The 10,640-nt window shown below is 41.1% G+C and overlaps 1 protein-coding gene across 5 annotated transcripts in view; it reads left to right on the forward strand.

The window, feature by feature from the left end:
• The window catches only part of ABCC8 (ATP binding cassette subfamily C member 8), an 82,886-nt gene extending 75,546 nt beyond the window's left edge, over positions 1–7,340 (forward strand). For all 5 annotated transcript variants that reach the window (XM_040607874.1, XM_040607875.1, XM_040607876.1 and 2 more), the window contains 4 exons: positions 19–122; positions 887–1,020; positions 2,370–2,432; positions 6,730–7,340. In XM_040607874.1, the coding sequence (XP_040463808.1) occupies positions 19–122; positions 887–1,020; positions 2,370–2,432; positions 6,730–6,867 (439 nt within the window). In that variant the 3' untranslated portion in view covers positions 6,868–7,340. The remainder of the gene's footprint in view (positions 1–18; positions 123–886; positions 1,021–2,369; positions 2,433–6,729) is intronic.
• The last annotated feature ends 3,300 nt before the right edge of the window (positions 7,341–10,640 follow it).

Below are 10,640 nucleotides of genomic sequence, written 5' to 3' on the forward strand. Positions count from 1 at the left end.
AATTACATGTAACTGTAGGTTTAACTTGGACCCTGAGAAGAAGTGCACTGACAGCATGCTGTGGGAGGCACTGGAAATAGCACAGCTCAAGCATGTGGTGAAAGCGCTACCTGGGGGTCTAGGTAATAAGACTTCCTTTCTGAGAAGATTGCTTCCAGTGTTCACAACATTCCTGTTTCACATTTACTGCTTATTAAAAAAGTAGTTGCTGAAGAAAAAACTTTTTTGGTTTATGACAAAAGGTGCTTGCCAGCAGGCAAAAGTCCTGTATCCATCTAACTGCCTTACCTACCAGCTGCACCTGTGGGGCAGAATCCTGTTTTACTCAAATCAATGGTAAAATTATTATTTTATTTCAGTATGTCATTGTTATGAAACATTGAGGTTTACAGGTCTTGTGAATTCAAAGAAGGTGCCAAGAAGTCATGTGTTAGTAAAATATGTTCTTTGGTATTTTCCAATAGTCATGTCCAGGGAGGAAGATTTCAAAAGCTTGAAGGTGTGATTCATTTGGCCATGCAATGAAACAAACAAAACTAAAAAAAAACTTGAAAATTGAAACTTATACAGCCTTAGGGTACAGAAATTACAGATGCTACTTTGACAGGGGGGATGCAGTGTCATAGATCGCAAGTGTTCCAGATAAACTCGCTTTAAACACACTTAGTTACTTTGATGTCTAATAGATATAAAGAATATAGTGAGGCAGAAGTACTGGTCATATAATTGGGTCACCAGCAGCTGTAGACCTAGGAAATGTTACTTTGAAAGCCTTTATGCTGGAAGTGAGACATTATTTTCCAAGCATGTGCTCTACTCTGATCAGACCCTCTCATACACACGCATGCACACCATATAAACAGTGGTTTTGCTATATCGTTTCCAGATGCTATAGTCACAGAAGGGGGTGAAAACTTCAGCCAGGGCCAAAGACAGCTGTTCTGCCTAGCAAGGGCTTTTGTGCGGAAGACGAGCATCTTCATTATGGATGAAGCCACAGCATCTATTGACATGGCAACAGTGAGTTTGGAGTGTTGCTGACTTCCTGTTTTCCTTGATGGGGAGGGAACTGCTAATAGGCAAAGAAAAAGGTGGAAAGCAATTCTCTCTAACCTGTAATACGCTTACATCGCATTTAGTGCAGACATGTTTACAAGTCCAGGTAGTTGTGAGTTATTGCTAACTAGAGAGCTTTCAACTCATTTTACTAGGGGGTTAATAGTTATTCCAGCATTGTTTGCATTAGGAAAATGAAGCACGTTATTTTCATTGGCAGTTTTATTTCCTAAAGTAAGCAAAGCTTTGGAAGGTCAGCTGAGATGGTCAGTGAAGGGTAAACTGGCAAGCAGAATAATGTCCCCAGTATGGTGGACAGGACAGGTCAGGAAGTTAGAAGGCTTGAAATTAGAGTCAAGGAAATAAACAAAGAGACAGAGAAGACATACTGGATTACTGCATTAATTGTCTGAAATTGCTAGACACATGTTAAACCACACAATATTAGTGCACTGACTGGATTTTTGCCAAATAACAGTACATTCTTAGGATTTTTTTTTCTTCTGTTATGAGAAATGTTTCAGTCTTTTTCTTTCGATGAGTAAAGAATATCATTGGAAGGGTTTATTGTAACAGCTACAATTTTTACTTGTATGAAATGTTACTGTGTTGGGTGTCAGTAAGGTTATGAATTATACTGTATGCAGCCCAATTAAAATTCTTAATTTTGATTCATTGAGGATATACTTCCTCTCTTGAGATACCTAAAGAACAGGTAATAGCAAATAAAAATATCTGTGCTAGTGACGTTTCTAGGCAGTTTGGTACACAACATCATGTTTCCTAAATAGCAAAGGATGAGTACTTGTTGAGTGAGAACTATGTATGTTAATACCATCTTAAATGTTATCTCCACTGTTAAATATGCCAGGTACAGCATACTCCCTTGCTTATCCCTGACACCCCTTGGTGTTAGAAGTCCCTAGTCTGCTGGGACATTCCTGGGCTTGCAGCAGGGTTAAAAACACCTCACAGAGGCACCTTTGTGCAGGCAGCCTGGCAGCACCCTGAATTCACCTTTGATTTCCTCACTGTAGGACTGAGGTCAGAATAGTAGGGGTCTGGGGACCAGAGCACAACTGTCATGTGTGCTGAATGCCAGAGGCAGCGGGGGTGGCAAGAACAAGCAAGGGCTGTCTAACTGGAGACCAGGCTCTGACTTAGTTTTGGCGCAGCGTTAATTCTTCATTTCTGCAATGAAGGATCAGTAAAAGCATGGAATAATTACTGGCTACTTAAGCCTTCCTAGTATCTGTGTGTCTGTCGTGTAACTTCTGTTGTTTAAAGAGCAACAAACATTTTTCTTTACATAGGAGAACATACTCCAGAAGGTAGTCATGACTGCATTTGCTGACCGTACTGTGGTTACAATAGCAGTAAGTACAGTTTCTGCTACCTTTCTAATGTAAACAAGAATCAGAAATGTCACATTAGTTAATTCTTGTAAATGTTGATAAATGTGTTAATTTGGCCATTAGTCTTTTCTTTTAAAGCAGTGTTTAAGTGTAAGCTTTCTTTTCCATTTTAAATTACTTTCTTATTTATAGAATCATAGAATCATTTAGGTTGGAAAAGACCTTTAAGATCAAGTCCAACTGTCAACCCAGGGCTGCCAAGTCCATCCCTAAACCATGTCCCTCAGCCCCGCATCTACACATTTTCTAAACACCTCCAGGGATGGTGATTCCTACCCCTCCCTGGGCAGCCTGTTCCAGTGCTTGATCACCCTTTCAGTGAAAAAACTGTTCCTAACACCCGATCTAAACCTCCCTTGGCACAACTTGAGGCTGTTTCCTCTTGTTCTGTTCCTGGTTATCAGGGAGGAGACACCGACCCTCACCTGCCTGCAGCCTCCTTTGAGGTAATTGTAGAGAGCAAGAAGATCCTCCCTGAGCCTCCTCCTCTCCAGACTCAACACCCCCAGTTCCCTCAGCCGCTCCTCATGAGACTTGTGCTCCAGCCCCTTCCCCAGCTCTGTTGCCTGTCTCTGGACACGCTGCAGCACCTCTATGTCCCTCTTGTAGTGAGGGGCCCAAAACTGAACACAGGTTTCGAGGTGCGGCCTCACCAGTGCCGTGTATGGGGAGACGATCACTGCCCTTGTCCTGCTGGCCACATTGTTTTGGAGAGAAGCCAGGATGCCCTTGGCCACCATGGCCACCTGGGCACACTGCTGGCTTATGGTCAGCCAGCCATCAGCCAGCACTTCCCAGCCACTCTGCCCCAAGCCTGGAGCGCTGTGTGGGGTTGCTGTGACCCAAGAGCAGGACCCAGCCCTTCTCCTGGTTGAACCCCATACTATTGGCCTTGGCCCATCGGCCCAGCCTGCCCAGACCCCCCTGCAGAGCCTGCCTGCCTCCAGCAAGTGTCATCTGCAAAGGTACTGAGGGTGCACTCGATCCCCTCGCCCAGATCATCGATAAAGGCATTAAGCAGGACTGGCCCCGGCACCGAGCCCTGGGGACACCGCTTGTGCCCGGTGCTAGCGGGGTGTAACTCCATTCCCCGCCGCGCTCTGGGCTCGGTGTCCAGCCAGCTTCCAACCCAGCGCAGAGCACACCCCTCCCAGCCATGGGCAGCCGGTTTCTCCAGAAGATGCTGTGGGAGACGGTGCCGAAGGCTTTACTAAGGTCCAGACAGGCAACATCCACAGCCTTTCCCTCATCCACTGGGCAGGTCACCTTGGCATAGAAGGAGATCAGGTTCCTCAAGGAGGAACTGCCTTTCCTAAACCCGTGCTGGCTGGGCCTGACCCCCCGGCTGTCCTGCACGTGCCACATGATGGCGCTTAGGATATTTAAATACATAATAACAGCTTCTTTAATGTGTTACATGATGCTAGATCTGATTGCCTGTAAAGGCATGCAGTCTTAAGTACACAGTCTGTTTTCTGTTACCCATTTTAGGCTAATTTAAAATATAATATGACTTTGACTACTGTGAAATCTAAGAATAAGTTTCATCAAGCTACAATAATAATTTAACTAAGGACAAGTAAAATTATGTGGTAGTTCTGCCACTGGATAAAGCAGTTATGTTTCAGAATTTAAATAAATTAGAATCTTACCAACTTTAAAAAATAAACATTTCATCCCTGCTGACAGTGATTTAATTAAAGTTTGCATATCCTTGAAGTGATTATACAAAGATCTTGAGTATCTCTTAAAAAATTGTTTATGAAAGAGATTTGACCTGAATCAAAGCAGTTGGCTTAACAGATGTGTCAGAAGCAATACAGATCTTTTAGTTCTCTGTTTTCTAGAAATACACATATTTCAGGAAGGTGAAGTAAAGTCATTAAGCTTCTTAGCATTTAAAAATTAAATACAAGTCAAGAAACCTATGCTCAGGAATGTTACAGTATGTTTTTATTTTTACCTAGCATATGTGTAATAGAAAACCTGATTTATCTCATGGTATCCATTCATTGTGTCATTATTAAAAAGGCAAAGGAATCGTAAGCCTGAAATTTCCTGCTTTCTCTGCCTGAAAATTCTTGAGTTGCACTGCATTTTGCATTTATGTATCTTTTTCAGTTTGTTTCGGGATAGGCTGAGAAAGTTTTATTAATCTTTCACTCTCTTAGTGAGTTTTAAACTGCACAGTTCAAGCAAACAGCATTTTGGAAGAAATTTACTGTGAATGTTTTTACTTCCAAATGTAAATGTGGTTTACAGCAGATGGGTTTGTATTCAAAACATTCTCTAGGAAAAATATAACAAGTTTTTTGGGGGTGGGGTAGGTGATGGCTTTCGCTTTTTCTTTGTGTTTTTTGTTGGGTTTTCAGTGGGTTTTTTGATTGGTTTTTTTCCCCCAGAGAAGGCCGTATATTCCCAATTTGCATTAGGAAGAATAGGAAGTGTCTAGTATTTGGTCTGTATTATCATCTATGTTACTTTACCAGTGATTGTGTTATACTGAAAGAGGTCAGACAACCAGGGCAGGGAGTACAACTGGAATGTGGTATTTTAGTCCCCTCCCCCTGCCTGTGAATTGGATAAATGTCACAGGAGGACTGTGGCAGAGATGAGATTTGTAGATACCATCAGTGATTATTTAATGGAACATCTGGCTAGGAAGCCACAGAAAGAAATACAAGAGTTGTTTTGGTACTGAGGGGGCCCAAGATCTGGTTAGGAACTTTACGGGTGAAGAGCAACTGTGTAACAGGGGCCATAGTATTTTAAGATTAAATATCCCTGCAGGAGTAATGCAGACCCCAAAAATCCAATTGAGTTACACTTAACTTTAAAAAGTAGAATTCTGGAAAGAATTCTGGGAAAATCAAGGAGGCTTGCTAAAAACAAACCTCAAAAATATACGCAGGGTAGGGGGGTGGGGGTAACCTAGCTAAAAAGAAGCAGAGAAGAAAATTGAATCTGCCAGGAGTCATGGAAATTACTGGAGGATTTTATTCAAAGATCCTGGAGCCAATGCATGCTATTTATTAGGAAAGGCTTGAGTAAGGATAGAAACTGGTATGGCTAAACAAATAAAGATGATTAGAAACAAGAAGGCATTCTTGTAAAAGATGAACTCATAAAGAAAACAGAAATTATCATAAACTCTGGCATGTTTATATGAAAATGCAATAAGGCAGGCCAAAAAAAAAACCCTATGAGGGTAGCTTCTGGGAGCTATCAAAACTAATAATGAATTCATGAATCCCTGAAACACACCGCAGCAAGAAGTCTGTCAATTTATAGGGGTATTTGATGGTTGATACATGAAAGGAATGCTCAGGAAAGATAATGGTATTGCAGAAAGCTAAATTAATTATTTTTAGTATCCACTGTGAATAGAACTATGGAGGTTTCTTCCTAATAATATAAATTAATCAAATGTTAGGGGTCACTAGAAAAAGGGTAGAGAACAAAAAGAGACAACATCATACCTTGAATATTGTGTATAGTTCCAGTCCGCTCATCCCCAGAACGACATGTAACTGAAAAGTGTTGGGAAGCACAAAGATGATCGAAGGAGTGGAACTGCTCCTTAAGGGGAGCAGCTGAGTAGGCTCGGCCTCTTCTGCCTGGAAGAAGGACAACATAAGGATATGTGAGACTGGTCTGCAAAATCATGAGGCAAGGGGCATCAGATGAAGTTCTGAGTGGTGAGGCCCAGAGCATACAAAAGTGTGCACTTGTTCATGCAGTGGAGCGCAAGCCTTGAAAAATCTTTTCCAAAGAATGTAGATGAAAAATATTTGTGAAAGCTCAAGAGAAGATGTGGGCAAGGTCTTAGAAAAGAGATCCATTCAGTTTTACAAACAGACAAACCACACCAATCTCAGGAACCCCCGTGATCTAGATGTAGTCCAGGACTGGGAGGGTGCCTGCATGCAGTACCACAATTGCTTGCCCTGTTCTCACTTCCTGGCTACCTTCCTGTGGCAACACTCGGTGGCAGGACTCAGAGCTAGGGACATTGTAGTCTGAACTTACATGACTCCTCATACTGAAGTACCTCAAGTACCTATGTGCAATTTATGATACTTGAGTATCCACATGGCTCTTGGTCTGTATGTTTATCTGCAGTATTTGCACAGTAAATTAGGATGAAAGTAGGATAAGTAATCTTCATCAAACTTGAACTTGATAATTTCTGCAACTCTGTCTTATCCTGGAATGTATTTGGTAGATATGCTGAACTAGCATTTTGTTTCTTTTTCAGCATCGTGTGCATACAATCCTCAATGCAGACTTGGTTATTGTCATGAAGAGAGGGGTTATTTTGGAATATGACAAGCCTGAGGTTCTGCTAGAACAAGAAGACAGTGTCTTTGCTTCTTTTGTACAAGCAGATAAATAACAAAAATAAATGAAGCATTTTAAAGTATAATTGTATTATTTTCTAAAAATGTAAAATACCTGTAAATAAATATTTCATAATAAATTGAGGTTTTCATTTTTTAATAAAATGAGCGATTTTTCTCCATCTGAAGCATTAACAAATTATCTGCGTATTTTCCTTTTATGTATACTACTACTCTTTTTATTTGCTACCAAAGAATCATGAAATATAGTTGAAAAAATGATATGGGTGAAATATGAGAGGGTACACATCAAACATAGCTGGCATGGAGTTTTTATGTAACTCTTAAACCTCTCCTGTCATTCTATTAACATGTTATTTTTATGTCATAGTCCTACTGTAGATAGTGCTCATGGCTGACTAAATACAGAAGGAAAAATTGTATACCAAAGGGATTTCTCAAAAGCTTGTATCTCTTATTCATATGACTCTGTAAAGCTTTAATATCTAAATATAAAATCTATAAAGCATTTTTTATATTGTCCTTTATTGATAGTTCCTGTGTCTCTTGTTCTCTCCTTTAATACCTTTCAGAAACGAATCACGTTCCTTTAGTTTTTCTTACGCTGCCTCACCTCTACCCACATTGAATACTATTTTACTGATTCCAAACAGCATTGAGCTAGACTCCCTCCCAAACTGTGAGGAAGCTAAGAGTAGGCAGGCTGTGATAACATAGCAGTGTTTAATGCACGCTTTTTCCAGACCAGTACAGATGTACCAATTCATCTGGACATTATCCCTCCAAGTCTAGTAAAAAAAGAGCATTAAACCTTTCACTGTAGTTCAGAGCCATGACAGCTTGACTCATTGTCTCCTAGTTATAGGTATTTCACCTGCTGTCACACTGTTTCTAGATTCACTGTGATCCTTACCAATAGATGATATATGCTTAACTTGTAACCCCTGAAATTATCCTAATATGGCTAGGTATCACCTTACCCCCGCCCTATTGATTCATTGTGACAGTCCTTTCAGGATTTATTAGTTGCTAAGGGGTTAGAATGTCAAAAAATGGAAGGCTACACAAATTTTTCACTGTTAATCTTTTTATAGCAACATTGGCTTCACATCCATTTATGTACTCTTCCCCTTTTTGAAGAATTTCTAGCACTTAGTAAAATTGCTTTGTCTTTCTTTTTTCTGTCTTTAGTCTGTTCAATTAATTTGGAATCTGTTTTTTAAAAGCTTTATTTTCTAGAAAAAGACACCTCTGTATTTTCATGGGATACATGATATTTTTAATGCATTACTTCTAGCATTGCAGCAGAAAGCAAGAACTTCTGTTGCAGTTTAAGTAGTGTTAACAGTTCCACAGTGGAGTATTTGCAGCATCTGCCTGCTATTATTTGTGCAATATCTAAGGGTATTAAACTGAGGCCACAGAACATACAGCTGCATAAAAGTGGGGAGGTGGAATGCAGTTATGCAGATGAGTGCATGAGCTCTGTCATTGCCTGCTACAGATGAAGAATGAAAATGGGCAGTTGGGAGAGATTTCCTTCCCCAGTGAATCGCTGGGCAGCAGCAAAGAAAACAGCTGCAGAACTACTGATGTGCTTTCACCCTAGGGTACCAGGCATCCATCAGGGCTAAGAGAGAAGAAATGGGAGATGGGTGATTGTCCTTCGAGGGCACCAGAAAGGCAGAGTGAGGGCACAGCAGGTTTCCGCTACAGCTACTGTGCCTGCTGTCTCCTAGCTGCCCAGCACTGGTCTGAGGCAGGATCTCATCCTGTAAAGGCTTAGGAAAACATTGCTCTGCAGGACATCTCAAACTCACGCTGCAGAGAGAGATCCTCAGAAGCTTTGCAAGTGTCTGTGGAGGTCCTAAATCCTAATGGTAAGAGGAGAGATACAGGGAAGCAAGGTTTCATATAATTTTAATAAAGTGCCTGGGATTTGACACTGCGGTTTGGACCAGCTTCTAATCCGTAAGCTTCTGACAACCTTATCTAGAAAGGAATGCAAGGGAGCATATCGCTAAGACTGCATTATATCTTGCAGCATTAAGAAAACACTCAAAGCACAAGTGTCATACATTTCAATTGAAAATGGGCCTTCTATTTCACAAAGCAGCATTGCAGGAGCATAGGGTGAGTTGGTTCATATCCAATGATCATGTATCTTTTTGATGGTACCACACTACTGGACAAACGCATGAACAGGGAGGCCTCTCAGCTGCCACTTTGGACAGAGTAGACTTCACATTGCCTCAGTACATTTTATCTAGTCTTGTTTATATGGGCCCAAGTCCCAGGGGAGTATTTGCCTGCTCCCTGACTCCAAAGGATGAGATTCTCAACAATGACCAGAAGCAGCATCCAAGAAAATTATCCTGTGGTGGGAGACTCACTGCTATTATCTGAGCTGTTAAACCTGTTGCCTTGAGCTAGGCAGGCTAGAAGTCACTATTGAATCAGGCTCACAAGTGTATTTTGCAGGGCTATGAAGCATTACCAAGCAAAGTGCTGTACTAAAACAGGTACAAGACAGCCCCAGAGCAGCCATGTCCAGACTTTCATTTCTCCTCTGGGATGGGACTTGGCTCAGTCCCAAAGGTGTTAGTAGGATAAGCTGTCCATGAAGACACAAAGTTTGTTTTATTTTGCTTGCTTTCTATAAATGCTCCCATTATACAACAACTGCTATAGCATTTATCTCCTTGTCTTAGTGTGACCATTTCATCCTATTCTATTTATTTTTAAGGGAGCACTGTGTCACTGGGAGGCCAGGAAGCACAGCATGCCTGCTACATTAGCCCTCTCTCCAGCTGTGCTCATGCCTTCCCCTGTGGCTTTGCATAAACAGCTCCCATCTCTTTTCTTTTTTCTACCCACTCATACAGCAAGGGGATTTCTGGGGCTTAATTTGCGTTAGGTTAACACTGTGTAGCCTTTGAAAGACAGACCTGCTTCTAAAGGCAGAGTAACACCATGGTGCCAACTAAATTATAATTTAACAATTATAGTAATATCTTATTTGATAGCCATTAAAATTAGGATAAATTAGGGTGGGGGTGGGGGAATTTTGAAATATAAAACCTATTTTGTGGGTGGAAAAACTTACCCCTCATGATTCAATACTACAGAGTGGGACTGTTGATTCCTGTGAGCCCAATTTGTTCAGCAGCTCTTAACACAAATATGTTGGCTCACACAGAAGATCTGTCACTTTATTCTTTAAAGTATCTGTCACTTGATCCACAAAGACAGGGCTTCTTTTTACTCTGCTCTAGAAACTCTTCAGCAGAAGCCACTTGCTTTGCTGTCCCATCTCAGCCAGTAAGTGCTCAGAAGTGAAGGGAAACAAGTGGCAAATGACAGTCCCAATAAAGAACAGAAGTGGAAACAAGACAACACCCTTCTATCTCTGTAGAGTTCAGGATTCCTAAAACCAACGTGGTGTGTTCATGCAATACCCCTTGCTGTAGCAGGCTCCATGGATCGTTCCTAGCACCAGACTATGAAGCAATTTAACTTTCCCTTGCAAAGACTCCTCTGACACATTTTTTTTTTTAGTCTACATTCACGTAGTTACCACCCTCTGGAGGAAAAGGTACTGAATAAGAAAGCAATTAGAAAAGAGTAAGGAAAAATGGCATGAAAGACACGACTGCCTCTTGAATCCTAGATTTGTAGAATTATTTAGGTTGGAAAAGACCTTTAAGGTCATCAGGTCCAACTGTAAACCAAACACTGCAAGGTAGCTATGTCCTTCTCTGCAAAAGAGTGTGAAATGTTACCCTGCATGGTGTTATAGAGCCCCTTT

This window comes from Falco naumanni, chromosome 10 (genome assembly GCF_017639655.2).
Source record: "Falco naumanni isolate bFalNau1 chromosome 10, bFalNau1.pat, whole genome shotgun sequence".
NCBI lineage: Eukaryota > Metazoa > Chordata > Aves > Falconiformes > Falconidae > Falco > Falco naumanni.